General features: G+C 45.3%; 1 protein-coding gene across 7 annotated transcripts in view; it reads left to right on the top strand.

Annotated features, from left to right (window-relative positions):
- MOV10L1 (Mov10 like RISC complex RNA helicase 1) overlaps window positions 1-15,461 on the top strand; it is an 84,761-nt gene that overhangs the window by 15,326 nt on the left and 53,974 nt on the right. For 6 of the 7 annotated variants that reach the window (XM_043550753.1, XM_037889043.2, XM_043550747.1 and 3 more), the window contains 4 exons: window positions 105-349; window positions 958-1,150; window positions 13,663-13,857; window positions 14,759-14,873. In XM_043550753.1, the coding sequence (XP_043406688.1) occupies window positions 105-349; window positions 958-1,150; window positions 13,663-13,857; window positions 14,759-14,873 (748 nt within the window). The remainder of the gene's footprint in view (window positions 1-104; window positions 350-957; window positions 1,151-13,662; window positions 13,858-14,758; window positions 14,874-15,461) is intronic. The other variant, XM_043550738.1, reaches the window with a different exon arrangement.

Genomic DNA, 15,461 nt, shown 5'->3' with positions numbered 1-15,461 from the left:
AGTGTAACTGAATTTGATTCTGTCTTGATTTGTGTGTTCTGTATTGCAAGTAACCTCTTTTTCTCATAAATGTTGTTTACATATAACTGTTTAATTGTTTCTAGGAATAAGGGAAATGTACCACATTCCTTAATCAGCTGCAGACTAGCTGGCTGGGAAAAAGAGAAGCAGTTTAGCTTTCAGTTGCCTGAAAAAGGCCAGAAGACTCCAACAACATTTTTGTCATCATGTGTTCCTGTGAAACAAGAGAATTTGTCAAAGGGGAACATCAATTCACTCAATGACAGTAGCGAACCTATGTGCCAGCCACTGAATAACGCATTTGTTATGAATAATGGAACCCCACCAGGTATGTATGAGATACATACACGTATGTAATGGCTAACTCTTTAAAGGCCTGTATGTTCCTTCAGTAGGACCTTGCATGCCCCACTTGTCAGTAAATAAGAACATAAGAATGGCCATACTAGGTCAGACTAATGGTCCATCTAGCCCAGTATCCTGACTTCCAACACTGGCCAGTGCCAGATGCTTCAAATGGAATGAATAGAACAGGGCAGTCATCAAGGATCCCTCCCCTGTTGTCCAGTCCCAGCATCTGGCAGTCAGAGGCTTAGGGACACCCAGTGTAGGGGTTGTATCCCTTACCATCTTGGCTAATAGCAATTGATAGACCTAGCTTCCATAAATATATCTAGTTCCCTTTTGAATCCACTTAGTTTTCACTTCAGCAACTTCCCCTGGCAACAAGTTCAACAGGTTAACTGTGCATTGTGTGGAAAAAGTACTTCCTTTTGTTGGTTTTAAACTTGCTGCCTATTTCATTGGGAGGCCTCTGGTTCGTGTGTTTATGTGAAGGGGTAAATAACACCTCCACTTTCTCCACACCATTCATGATTTTATAAACCTCTATCATACAGTAATTAAAGCTTACTGTTATCTGTCTGTTTACTACAGAAGGAATTAATCCTAAGGATCCAAATTTAGCAAGAGAGAATAAAGATCTTGGTAGCAGAGAAGATGAAAATCTGTGCAGTGGAGAAAATGGACAAAGTGTGGAAGAACGGCCAATAGTTGAGGCGGAAGCTAGTGGGGAAATCTTCATACCACCTGAGGGAAAGACTTCCATTGTGATCATATGTACCGCAGTGTATGTGTTTTTGTTCTTTTTCAGCTGCTATGCCAAAGGAAGCTTAAGGATGAGATATTACCCTCAGATTTGCAGGCACAGCTCCAGTTGACTGCAGTGGGAAGTGCATGTGTATATGTGAAGGCAGAATTGGTCCAATCCTTTTTGAATTTACAAGGCAGCAACATAATGCTTTAACTTTTAGGTCAGTCTGCCTTTTAAACATCTAGTTCTTCTTCAAGTGCTTGCTCATATCCATTCCCATGTAGGTGTGTGCACACCACGTGCACAGTCACCGGAAGATTTTTTCCCTCAGCGGTATGTCGGCTCGGCTCAAGAACCCCCTGGAGTCGCATCGTCATGGTGCTGTATATAAGGGCCTGCCGACACGTTTCCCACCCCTCGGTTCCTTCTTCCTGCCTGTAATGGTTTTTGGAACTGCTCATTTTTGCTCTGCAAGTACTCCCCAGTGGACTTTTCTTGTGCTTGTACTTTTTCCTGTAAATAGTTATAGAAAAGTTTAGTAGTTAGTGTTACAGTTAGTGTAGTGAAGGATCCCGCTTAACAAGGTTCTTTCCCACCCAGGCATCGGGGCATGCCTTAGTTTCCGGGGTGTAAGCTGTGTGAGCTTGCCATAAACCTATGCCTCTCAGTGACCCCTACTCTAGTTGTCTCAGGTCTTTGGGTGAATCTCACCTGCGTGATCAGTGCAGGATCTGTAGAGGTTTTAAGCCCCAGACTCAAGGAAAGGGAGCAGAGGCTAAATTCCTCTTAATGGAGATGGCTCTTTGTCCTTCTTGGAGCCGGGTCACCCCAATTCAGCACCAAGCACCTCTGACTCCAGAAGGTGCACACTGGCTTCCATGGGGGACAGGCACTGCAGCCCGGCTTTCCCAGCACTGAGGCAAGATTCCTCGTTGGCATGGCACGACTCCAGGCACCGCCACATTTCGCCAGTGTAGAGGAGGTCGGTACAGGAGAGTGCGTGGGCACCGCTCCCGCTCTCTGGTCTTGTGCAAGAAGCAGCGGAAAACTGATAGGGGCGCTTCCCTATCCTGAAGCCTATCCGCCATAAAGACTTCGGCAGGCAAGATCACTTGGGCTCAACAACCGCTGCTGCGGCACCATTGACTCCTGCCCCAGAAAGGAAACCATCAAGTCTGGTGCTATTGGACTCTCCCCCCAGGGAGAGCCATAGGAACATGGGAATGGCACTCGCGTCCACACTGGAGGCATTCTGGGCGGCATGGGATCTGATGTCTCTCCCGGTGCCACCGTCACCACCTAGATGTGAGCCAGTACCAGAGGCGAAAGCAATTGCGACACCGAAGCAGGTACCATCAAAAGGGAAGCCGGTGATGATGCAGTATCCCCAATTGGCATCGCATCCCCGTGGTGTCCGAGGAGTGAATACTCAGCATCTGACTTGGAACCCGAGTCCTATGTCTCAAGAAAGAGCCGGCACTGATTGCACCAATGGTACCGGATGGACGAGATGAGGCGGGGACTCCCACTCATGGGCTGGCCAGTACAATGGCAGGTGCCGGTGCAGGGGCCCTTCTGGACTCCTTGGGCATTTCATCAGGCTCAGGGTCCTCAGTCAAGGAGGTCAGATTCGGTGACTTTGGAGGGTTGAGCCCCACCACCACCTCTAACAGTCCGGGCACAGGACCAAGCCCAGTACCGTGCCCCAGGGACCAGCATCATGGGCCCCGTCAGGACTGGATGGACAGGAACAAGAGCCAGTACCAATCTGAGGATCCTCTTCTTCCTCACCAGATGAGGCAGTTGCAGGAACCCCGTTGACACACACACAAGATGACCCCCAAGGCGCATCAGGAACTGCTAAAGAGGGTCGCTCACAACCTGGAGATCCAGCTGGAGGAACTCTTAGAGACCTCTCACACCCTGGTGGACGTTTTGACACCATCAGAGCTGTCAAGGGTAGCCCTGCCGCGAAACAGTGCCATTCTAGAGCCAGTTAAGGTGCTGTGGCAAACTCCAGCTTCTTTGCAAACTGTGGCCGGAGAGAAAATACTTTTCGCCACCAAAGGAGTTTGAATATTACTACACACATCCCCGTCTGGGGTTCCTTGTAGTCTCGGTAGCAAATGAGTGTGAGAGACAAGGGCAGCAGGGACCTATCCCAAAGGTTAAGAATGCAGAAAAGCTGGACCTCTTTGGCAGGAAGATCTATGCCACGGGGGCTCCAGCTTCTCACTGTTAATCAACAGGTGCTCCTTAGTCATTATGATTTTAACAACTGGGGAGCAATGACAAAATGCAAAGAACTATTTACCCCAAGAGTCCAGAGCAGAATTCTCTTTGGTTGAGGAGGGCAGGGCCGTGGCAAAGGTGTCCTTGCAGGCAGCTCTGGATGCAGCCAACTCAGCTGCAAGCACCATAGCATCGGCGTTGGTGATGCAGAGAGCCTCTCGGCTGCAGGCCTCGGGCCTCCCTCACAAGGTGCAGCAGACCATTCAACACTTGCCTTTCAAAGGCACAGCGCTGTTTTCTGAGCAAACAGACACTAAACTGCACAGCTTGAAAGACTCCAGGACCATGCTGAAATCTTTGGGTCTGCACACCCTGGACCCACTGAGAAAACATTTCAAGTCACAATCATTACCTCAGTTCTAGCAATCACAACTGAGACAAGATATGATAGAAGGAGGGGCAGAAATTACAAGAGCAGACCTCTCCCCAGCCTTATTCGACCCAGGGATCTGGACCTACCAGGCAGTCATTGGGCGCCAAACAGGCGTTTTGAGGATTTGCCCGAGGACAGTGTAATAGAGCTTCACCTGGATCCAACCTCCCTTATTTCTGTGGACCAGCTATCCCACTTCTATCAGGCATGGGCCCATATCACCTCAGATTGTTGGGTGCTACACGTGATAGGACTGGCATACACTCTAGAATTGAGTTATTCCCCTCCTTCCTCCCTGTCCCTCTTCAGGGACCCTTCTCACAAGCAACTCCTACTCCAAGAGCTGTGAATGCTTCTGCAACTGGGAATGGTAGAGGAGGTTCCTCTAGAGTTAAGGGGCAGGGGCTTTTAGTCCTGATACTGCCCTTGGCCTTGGGAATTAGGAAATCTCAGATCTATTCTAGACCTGCGAAACCTCAACAAATTCATGAAGAAGCTGAAGTTCCACATGGTCTCCCTGGCCTCCATTATCCCCTCTCTGGATCCAGGAGACTGGTATGCTGCCCTCGACTTGAAGGAGGCATATTTTCACATCTTTATAGTCCCGGACTACAGACGATTCTTGCTGTTCATGATGGGACAGGTGCACTACCAGTTCACTGTATTGCCATTCGGCTTTTCAGAGGTCCCTCGGGTCTTCACAAAGTGCATGGCAATAGTTGCGGCCTTCCTGGGAAAACAAAGAATACAGGTGTATCTTTACCTCAACAGCTGGCTGGTCAGAGACCGGTCCAGAGCTCAGGTGAAAGAGCACATCCAGTTAATACCGTCAGCCTTCTAGATGGTACACAAGAGTCGACCCTTGTCCCCACCCAAAGGATAGAGTTTATAGGGGTTGTTCTCGACTCAGTCCAGCTCAAGGCCTCCCTCCCAGAAGCCAGATTCCAGGTACTGACTTTTATCACAGACCATCTCAGAAAACATTCCACCTCCTCTGTGAGGACCTGCCTGAAGCTCCTGGGGCACATGGCATCGTGCACATATGTGGTAAAGCACACAAGGCTGCAACTCAGACCTCTGCAGGCCTGGCTAGCAACAGTTTACTGGCCGGGCTGCAACCTCCTGGACAGAGTTTTCACACTTCTCCTTTGGTGATCAACTCCCTCTTATGGGGGCTGGATCCAGGGGTGGTTTGTGCAGGCATGCCATTCAGGAGACTGCAGCCGTCACTGCTTCCGAGTTGGGATGGGGAGCTCACCTGGGGGACCTCAGAACTCAAGGTCTCTGGTCCCACAGGGAGCTCCTGCTACACATCAGTGTGAGAGAACTCAGAGCAGTGCGTCTTGCTTGCCAAACATTCCAGCCCTGTCTAGAGGGCAGATGTGTGTCAGTGCTTACAGATAACATGACAGTAATATGCGCGCGCGCTCTCTCTCTCTCTCAGACAGATAGATAGATAGATAGAGTGGACCGTGCTCTTCTCACCTATGCCAGGAAGCTCTCCACTTATGGGAGTTCTGCATAACCCACTCAATACACTTCCAGGAGTTCAGAACAAGTTAGCGGGTCATCTCAGCAGATCCTTCTCCAATCACGAGAGATCCATTTGCCCAGATGTCAGAGGGGATATTTTCTAAAGGTGAGGAACTCCCCATATAGATCTGTTTGTAACAAGATACAATAGGAAGTGTCTGCAGTTCAGCTCTTTCCAGAATCACAGTCTAGGCTCACTCCCAGACGCATTCCTTTTTCCCTGGAAGGACCATCTTCTCTATACATTCCCACCCATTCTGCTCATAGACAAGGTTCTGCTGAAGGTCAAAGGGGACAAAGCGAGCCCAATCCTGGTATCGCTGGCATGGCCCACCAGCATTGGTCCATCACCCTCCTGCAGCTCTCAGTCAAAGAACTGATCACCTACCACTGTTTCCAGACAGGATCACGGACATCTCCTTCATCCGGGTCTCAGATCCTTCCACCTGAGAACTTGGAAGCTCCATGGCTGAACCCTTTGGAGTTAGCATGCTTGGAGCCGGTTCAGGAGATCCTGTTAGGGAGCAGAAAACCATCCACCAGGGCCACCTGTCTGGTGAAATGGAAAAGGTTCTCTATCTGGGCTGGACAGAAGGGGATCTTGCCCACTTGAACTACAACACCGACTACTGGTTACATCTAAAACATCCAGGATTGTCTGTGTCTTCGATTAGGGTGCACCTGGCAGCTATCTTGGCCTTCCACCTAGGTTGAGTGGCAGGTCCATCTTTGCTATCGTGTTCTGTAGCCGTTTTCTTAAAGGACTGGACAGACTCTACCCACAGGTAAAATAGACAGTCCCGCCTTGGGATCTTAACTTGGCCCTCCTCAAGACTGACGGGGGCACCATTTGAGCCTTTGATGGCATGCTCTTTGCTCTACTTATGGAAAGTGGCTTTCCTCATAGCCATCAGAGCGGGCAGGAGGGTCTCATAAAGCAGGGCCCTCACTTCAGAACCACCCTACACAGTTTTCATCAAGGACAAGGTTCAGCTTGATCTGTTCTCTGCTTGCTTTACCTGGGTTACAGCTTTTCCCTGACCTTGGCTTGGTAAATGCTGCCACCACCCAAATGACAAAAAAAAAAAAAAAATCCTTGGACCCAGGAAGAAACACTTGGGAATCCCTCCCTGTGGGGTACCCTCAAGCTATTTCACCCCCCCCTGGGGAGGAGCTGAGAAAGGAAATTAGCTGTGCTACCAGCTAATCAAACAAGCACAAACCTCTTAGGGCACCAAAAATCCAATCCTGTTCTTAAAAAAGGTACATTTTATTTAAAAACAAAAAGGGAAAAAATACATCTGGAAATTAAGCTTTTGCTTAGGCACCCGCCACCTTCCAGAGATTGGTGGATAACAACCTGGCTGGATTTGGGGAATTTGCAGTTGCCTACCTTGACGATGTGGCTATATTCTCAGATTCATGGGCAGAACCCCCTGGAAAACCTCCAAACTGTCTTCCAACGCATAAGGGAGGCAGGACTAACTGTTAAGGCCAAAAAGTGTCAGAGAAGCCTAAACAGGGTAACGTACCTTGGACACGAGGTGGGTCAAGGTACTATCAACCCCCTGCAGGCTAAGGTAAATGCTATCCATAATTGGCCTGTCCCTCAGTCAAAAAGCAGGTCCAATCCTTCTTGGGCTTGGCCGGGTATTACTGACTATTTATACCAAACTACAGCCAAATTGCCAGCCCACTGACAGACCTGACCAAGAAAAAACAGCCAAATGCAGTTCAGTGGACTGAAGTGTTAGAAAGCTTTTAACCAGCTTAAGGCGGACCCTGTACTGAGGGTCCCGGACTTCAACCAACCGTTTGTTGTAACCACAGATGCGTCCAAGCGTGTTGTGGGAGAAGTTTTAATGAAGGAAGGACCAGATCAACAATTCCATCCTGTCGTGTTTCTCACAAAAAACTTTCTGAGAGGGAAAGCCACTAGTCAATCTCAGAAAAAGAATGTTACGCTATTGTGTATGCTCTGGAGAAGCTACGCCCATATATTTGGGGATGGCAGTTCTACCTGCAGACTGACCGTGCTGTACTGAAGTGGCTTCGCACAGTCAAAGAGACTAACAGGAAACTTCTTCGGTGGAATGTAGCTCTCCAAGACTTTGATTTTGAAATACAGCACATTTCAGGAGCCTCTAACAAAGTGGCTGATTCACTCTCCTAGGAAGGTTTCCCAGAATCAGCCAGGTAAAAATGTCCCTGCATTCTAAGTCATTGTAGTTCTTAAAATGTAAAAAGTACTGTTTAGTTCTTCATGTAATTATTAGTAAAATTAGAGGTGCGTGTATCTTATTAACTCTTTCCTAAACCTCCAGGAAGAAATCCCAGCTGGTGTGGACCCAACCTGAACCAGACTGGCCAGCACTGTCTGTGATTTGGGAGGCGTGTGATCCATGAAGTGAGGGGGAGTAGCTCCCTTTGATGGACACCCAGCCAGCCAGTAAAATCCCTCTTGGTCTGTTCTCTGCTTGCTTTATCTGTAAAGGGTTAACAGTCCCACAGGTGAAAGAAAAGGAGTGGACGCCTGACCAAAAGAGCCAATGGGAAGGTAGAACTTTTTAAAATTGGGAAAGAAACTTTCCCTTTGTGTGGTGGTCTCCGGGCTGCAGGGCCACGGAGCAGCAATGCTGTAAGCAGCTTTAAGCCAGGTATGATTATAGATGATCAATTCATACCTTGAACCTACTTATCTGAAGCCTCAGATATGTAAGAAAATTAGTGAATGTCTAAAAAGACGCAATTAGGGTTATTTCTTGTTGGCTTGTGGACTCTTCTGTGCTAACTCCGGATGCTTTTGTTTGCTTGTAACCTTTAAGCTGAACCCCCAAAGAAAGCTATTTTGAGTACTTGATTTTTGGAATTGCTCTTTTAAAATCTAGCAAAAGCCTAAGTTCCAAATATATATATTTTTTTCTTTTTTTGTTTTTAATAAATTTTACCTTTTTTTAATTATGGGATTGGATTTTTGGTGTCCTAAGAGCTTTGTGCATATGCTGTTTGATTAGCTGGTGGCAACAGCTAATTTCCTTTGTTTTCTTTCTCAGCTTTTCCCCGGGGGCGGGGAGGGGGGGGAAGAGCTTAAGGGTACCCCACAGGGAGGAATTCCCAAGTGTTTCTTCCTGGGTCCAAGGGTTTGGGTTTTTTTTGCATTTGGGTGGTGGCAGCATTTACCAAACCAAGGGCAGAGAAAAGCTGTGGCCTTGGGAGCTTAATATAAGCCTGGAGTGGCAAGTGTTCATTTTTAGAATCCTTCCAGGCCCCCACTTTCTGCACTTGGAGTGACAGAGTGGGGATTCAGCCTTGACAGATGGTATTGCAGTTCCACAATAACCAGGAGGTTTTCCTCCTTGTGTTCTTCCTGAAGCCACCTGCCAATAGCCAGGAGCAGAGGTGCCACGCGCTAGACATCAGGTGGATGCTGGTTTTTACCTAGATAGGGTCAGATTGTTTAGGAGGACTACTCAGCTCTTTGTAGCAGTGGCTGATAGGATGAAGGGCCTCCCAGTCTCAGCCTAAAGAATTTCTTCATGGATTACCTCGTGTATTCACATGTGCTATGACTTGACAAAGGTCCCTTGTCTGGCACTGGCAGCCTGCTTCACAAGGGCGCAAGCATCTTCACTAGCATTCGTGGCACAGGTTCCCATCCACGATATCTGTAGAGCAGCCACATGGTCTTCAGTCCACACCTTTGCAACCCATTATGCCATCACGCAGCAGGCCAGAGATGATGCTGGATTTGGCAAAGCAGTGCTACAGTCTGCTTGTTGTTGAACTCTGAACCCACTTCGTCTATCTGCTTGGGAATCACCTGCATGGGAATGGACATGAGCAAGCCCACAACAAAGAAAAAATTATTACTAACCTTTCCATAACTATTGTTCTTCGAGATGTCGTGTCATTCCCAAGCCTACCCTCCTACTCCTTTGTCAGAGTTGCCTGCAAGAAGGAACTGAAGGGGTGGTGGGGTGGCAGGCCCCTATATAGCGCCATGAAGGTGCAACTCTAGGGCGCACTGGGGCTGACCCAACAGATACTACTGAGGGAAAAATCTTTCTGTGACTGTGCACGTGGCGTGCACACACCTACATGGGAATGGACATAAGCAACGCATCTCAAAGAACAACAGTTAGGGAAAGATGAGTAACAGTTTTTTCAGGTTTTTTTTAAGGGTAAAGAAGTAAATCGACAAAGCAGAATGAGTGAGTCCATGTTTTAATAACACTAGTAAGACATGGTCTGTCTTTGAGCAAAAAATACCCAGTGTATATTTTTATGGATAGTTTTTAAGATCCTGATCTTTATAAATACTCTGTCCTGGGATACTCAAAACTGAGCTGTTCTGGAAACTCTACTTTTTTTGTTTGCCTACATACTGGATTTCTGTAATTTAACTGTGTAGAGCACACAGATTCTGCTTCACAGGAAGGATTAACAAAAATAAATCTGCAACTAGGGTTTTTTATTTCAAAAGGGCTGACTTTCAAAAATTAAGGAAATCAGTTAGGGAAGTGGATTGGACTGAGGAATTTATGGATCTAAAGGTAGAGGAGGCCTGGGATTATTTTAAATCAAAGCTGCAGAAGCTATCAGAAGCCTGCATCCCAAGAAAGGGGAAAAAATTCATAGGCAGCAGTTGTAGACCAAGCTGGAAGAGCAAGCATCTCAGAGAGGTGATTAAGAAAAAGCAGAAAGCATACAGGGAGTGGAAGAAGGGAGGGATCAGCAAGGAAAGCTACCTTATTGAGGTCAGAACATGTAGGGGTAAAGTGAGACAGGCTAAAAGTCAAGTAGCGTTGGACCTTGCAAAGGGAATTAAAACCAATAGTAAAAGGTTCTATATCCATATAAATAAGAAAACAAAGAAAGAAGAAGTGGGACCGCTAAACACTGAGGATGGAGTGGAGGTCAAGGATAATCTAGACATGGCCCAATATCTAAACAAATACTTTGCCTCAGTCTTTAATAAGACTAAAGAGGATCTTAGGGATAATGGTAGCATGACAAATGGGAATGAGAATATGGAGGTAGACATGACCATATTTGAGGTAGAAGTGAAACTCAAACAGCTTAATGGGACTAAATCGGGGGGCCCAGATAATCTTCATCCAAGAATATTAAAGGAATTGGCACAAGAAATTGCAAGCCCATTAGCAAGAATTTTTAATGAATCTGTAAACTCAGGGGTTGTACCGTATGATTGGAGAATTGCTAACATAGTTCCTATTTTTAAGAAAGGGGAAAAAAGTGATCCGGGTAATTATAGGCCTGTTAGTTTGACATCTGTAGTATACAAGGTCTTGGAAAAAATTTTGAAGGAGAAGGTAGTTAAGGACATTGAAGTCAATGGTAAATGGGACAAAATACAACATGGTTTTACAAAAGGTAGATCATGCCAAACCAACCTGATCTCCTTCTTTGAGAAAGTAACAGATTTTTTAGACAAAGGAAATGCAGTGGATCTAATTTACCTAGATTTCAGTAAGGCATTTGATACCGTGCCACATGGGGAATTATTAGTTAAATTGGATAAGATGGGCATCAATAGGAAAATTGAAAGGTGGATAAGGAATTGGTTAAAGGGGAGACTACAACGGGTCCTACTGAAAGGTGAACTGTCAGCCTGGAGGGAGGTTACCAGTGGAGTTCCTCAAGGATCGGTTTTGGGACCAATCTTATTTAATCTTTTTATTACTGACCTCGGCACAAAAAGTGGGAGTGTGCTAATAAAGTTTGCGGATGATACAAAGCTGGGAGGTATTGCCAATTTAGAGAAGGACAGGGATATCTTACAGGAGGATCTGGATGACCTTGTAAATTGGAGTAATAGTAATAGGATGAAATTTAATAGTGAGAAGTGTAAGGTCATGCATTTAGGGATCAATACCAAGAATTTTAGTTATAAGCTAGGGACGCATCAATTAGAAGTAATGGAGGAGGAAAAGGACCTTGGAGTATTGGTTGATCATAGGATGACTGTGAGCCGCCAATGTGATATGGCCGTGAAAAAAGCTAATGCGGTCTTGGGATGCATCAGGAGAGGTATTTCCAGTAGAGATAAGGAGGTTTTAGTACCGTTATACAAGGCACTGGTGAGCCTCCCCTGGAATACTGTGTGCAGTTCTGGTCTCCCATGTTTAAGAAGGATGAATTCAAACTGGAACAGGTACAGAGAAGGGCTACTAGGATGATCCGAGGAATGGAAAACTTGTCTTATGAAAGGAGACTCAAGGAGCTTGGCTTGTTTAGCCTAACTAAAAGAAGGTTGAGGGGAGATATGATTGCTCTCTCTGAATATATCAGAGGGATAAATACCAGGGAGGGAGAGGAATTATTTAGGCTCAGTACCAATGTGGACACAAGAACAAATGGATATAAACTGGCCACCAGGAAATTTAGACTAGAAATTAGACGAAGGTTTCTAACCATCAGAGGAGTGAAGTTTTGGAATAGCCTTCCAAGGGAAGCAGTGGGGGCAAAAGATCTATCTGGTTTTAAGATTAAACTCGATAAGTTTATGGAGGAGATGGTATGATGGGATAACATGGTTTTGGTAATTAAATATTCATGGTAAATAGGCCCAATGGCCTGGGATGGGATATTAGATGGGATGGGATCTGAGTTACCCAGGAAAGAATTTTCTGTAGTATCTGGCTTGTGAATCTTGCCCATATGCTCAGGGTTTAGCTGATTGCCATATTTGGGGTCGGGAAGGAATTTTCCTCCAAGGCAGATTGGAAGAGGCCCTGGAGGTTTTTCGCCTTCCTCTGTAGCATGGGGCACGGGTCACTTGCTGGAGGATTCTCTGCTCCTTGAAGTCTTTAAACTACAATTTGAGGACTTCAATAGCACAGATATAGGTGTGAGGCTTTTTGCAGGAGTGGTGGGTGAAATTCTGTGGCCTGCGTTGTGCAGGAGGTCAGACTAGATGATCATAATGGTCCCTTCTGACCTAAATATCTATGACATTAGCTGATTTAAAGAAAACTCTTCAGTTTAATAACGGAGCCACATGCCATGCAAAATATTTTATTTTTGTGAAACAGTGTTATAAATGTGCATCATACTTGTGTGATTCTAATTTAAAACATGGAAAAACAGGATAGTACAATTTTATCTCCATTGCTGCACTGTCATTAAAACAATGGTGCAGCAACTTAAATTTCCAGTTTTTATGAGAGCTGTTTAAGATAGAGTAGGCCTTACAGAAATTGGAGAAAAACCTTCTTTTAGGGTAGGATCTGTTTGTGAAACCCACCTCTGAAGGAGAAATACAGATTGGGACCCTACTATATGTGGATTGGATAACTCTACATATCTTCATGAGAGAGAACGGTAAGAGGATGCTGAAGCTTTAGGGAGGCAACAGGTGTGGGATAAGTGGGGGGCTTGGAAATCACTGGGTAGTTGTTTTGTATAAGGCTGAGCACCTTTATAGGCACGTAAGCCCAGATCCTCAAAGATATTTAGGCTCCTAATTACAATGACAGTAAGGAGCCTACACACCTTTGTTGATCTGGGACTTAATGTTTGTTGTAAATTTCAGTGGGAGGGCTAGTTAAGAGTCAGACAGCTGGGGGTTGGGGGTAGAGGATCAGAACTAAGTTATATGTGTTGAAGAGGTGAGGAGAAAATTTGGTGCTGGGACAGAACCTGGAAAGAAATTAAAGGATAGGTTGTGTGGATAAGACCTCTGATAGTCTGGAGCATAAGCTCCTCAAACTCTCCTTTGCAGGAATTTGCACTCCCCTTGTTGCCACTTCCTCTGCTGACAGGAAATGCTTGTCTTTGAGGGGTCAAACTGGGACTTCCCTCTTCCTCACTAGCTCTGTCAGCTCCTGGAGGTCCATGCAGAGGAACATAGACCTCCAGAAGAGCAGAGTTTTTGCTGCTGTGTAATGAGATGCATCCTGGATGAGGGCCTTTCAGCAGTGGAGTGACTGTACACAGGATATACTTTTGGCTAACTCCATTCAGTTTTAGTAATCACAAAGGTGTACTTGTGATTATAGTAGGTACAAAATTTTCAGACTGGTACTTCTGTTCTAAAGCACATTTCCCCTTTAAACTTTTTTTCAAGGTCAGGCTTGTTAATATTTGGACTTTTTTAGTGCTTAGATTTTTTTTAAACTTTACTTTTAGGGAATGTTAGCGGGACTCAACTAAAACTCTTTAAAATTTTGTGAATGTGACGAATTCTTCTATATCAGCCATTACTTGATTTTTAGGGAGGTCCCTCAAAACCTAATCAGTCTCTTTCAACAATATTGTGATCACTGAACCGATAAGTAAAATCTGTGGTTTTGAAAAACCTAACTTATTTTTGCTTGTTTACTTAAAGAAACCTTGGCCGCTGCAAAGAACTTCTGTTGCTTTGTTTTTCTGATTTTATTATTGGACGCTACATTGAAGTAACTGTAATAAATGAAGAGGAATCTCTAATAGCAGCCACTGAACCATTCTCCCTAAGAAAGCATAAAGTTATTCCAGAGTTACAGCACATGAAGACTACAGTGGCTGTAACAGAACGCAAAAGGTACTAGCAAATAATCCACATTCAGCTGTGTCAAATATGAAGGATATGGAAAGGGAAACTGGAAAAAGAAATAAAAACGGGGGTTTTTCTTCAGAACTCCGTTGACTGAAATAATTTTTCCCTGTTCAGCAAACTATTTGAACTTTCTTTATAGATGTTTTTCTTATGATTCACAAACTGTCCTACTGCTGCATGTTATACATTTATGAATGAGCTAGAGGCTAATTAAAACTAAAGGTGTTGCCAGAGTGCACCCACTGGTAGGAGTGGTGCAATCTAATGGTGTTTTAGACAGCAAGACAGAAACCCAGGAAATCCCTTGACTGAATTACTGATACGTGAGACATTGGTCAAGTCATTTGATGTAACTGGGTCTTGGCAATACAAACTAGAAATTTCTTGAATGAAAAACTGGAAGCGGTCCTTAGATAAGTAAATTTTCACAACAGACAAAATACATTTTAACAGATACTCTAAAACTGTAACTAACATTAAATTGTTCACCATGACACCTTCGTTAGGGAGGAAAAAGTTGGGGTCATAACGTTTGAAAGTAAAACATGCTTCTATAACAACATTCTCTTCCCCGCCCCAATGTAGCAAACTTCTGTTCCTTGTTTTTATTTGAACCTAAACTGGAAAAGTTTCATTTACTGTACTTGCACTTTGGTATTGCTGTCTTTGTAGCCTTGAGGATGGTGTTTGCTAACTTGTGGTCCTTTATGTGAATCTTTTTTTTTTTTTTCCAAACTTATGCTTACTTTAGTAACTACAGAATCTTGAGTTTTGTTTTTACTCTTTAGTAAAGAAATCCACACGAACCAGCTCAGTTCAGTTTGTAAGAACTACTTTGTGCAACCTAAAAATACTGACTTGAAGTAACTTTGAATTCTTATTTTAGAAGTTGTAGAAGATGTCTTCCAAGTTTCCTACCACACTATCCCATACCGGATAGATTAAGAAAATGTGTGGAGCAAAAATCGGACATACTGACTTTTCAACCTCTCCTTGCAGAGGTATGAGTGCACACATATATGCAAGTGTAAAATATCTCTTTGCATCTTTTTGAATGCCAACCTGAACACATACAAAAAATACTCCTGTGTAGCTGCTTTCTTTGTTTTATTTTTATATATCTATATCTATATCTATATATATATAGGTTAAGGCTGCATGTCTGTCATGGAAGTCATGATTCCATGACTTTCTGTGACCACTGTAACTTCTGCAGTGGCCAGTGCTGGCTCAGGGGCTGCCCACAGCAGCAGTTTAGGTGTGTGGGAGGGAGGTCAGGGCTATGAGCAGGTGGTTGAGGTGCGGGGCAGCACTTACCTTGGGGTGGGGGGGCTCCCACCGGCATGTCCCTGCAGCTCCTAGCCAGAAGGGCCAGGGGGCTCTGCAGCTCCCACCCCTGCAGCTCCCACTAGCTGCTGTTCCCGGTCAATGGGAGCTATGGAGCTGGCACTTGTGCTGGGAGCAGCGTGCAGAGAGCCCCTTGTGACCCCTCCCCCTAGGAGCTGCAGGGACACACGAAGCCAGGTAGGGAGCCTGCCAGCCCTTCCAACCCTCTCCCTACAGTCCCAGCAGGGGTCCCGGGCCGCTGT

The sequence above is a fragment of the Chelonia mydas genome, chromosome 1 (assembly GCF_015237465.2).
Source record: "Chelonia mydas isolate rCheMyd1 chromosome 1, rCheMyd1.pri.v2, whole genome shotgun sequence".
Taxonomy (NCBI): Eukaryota; Metazoa; Chordata; order Testudines; family Cheloniidae; genus Chelonia; species Chelonia mydas.
Note: the sequence above shows the minus strand (reverse complement) of the source record. Positions and strands in the feature narration are given on the sequence as shown.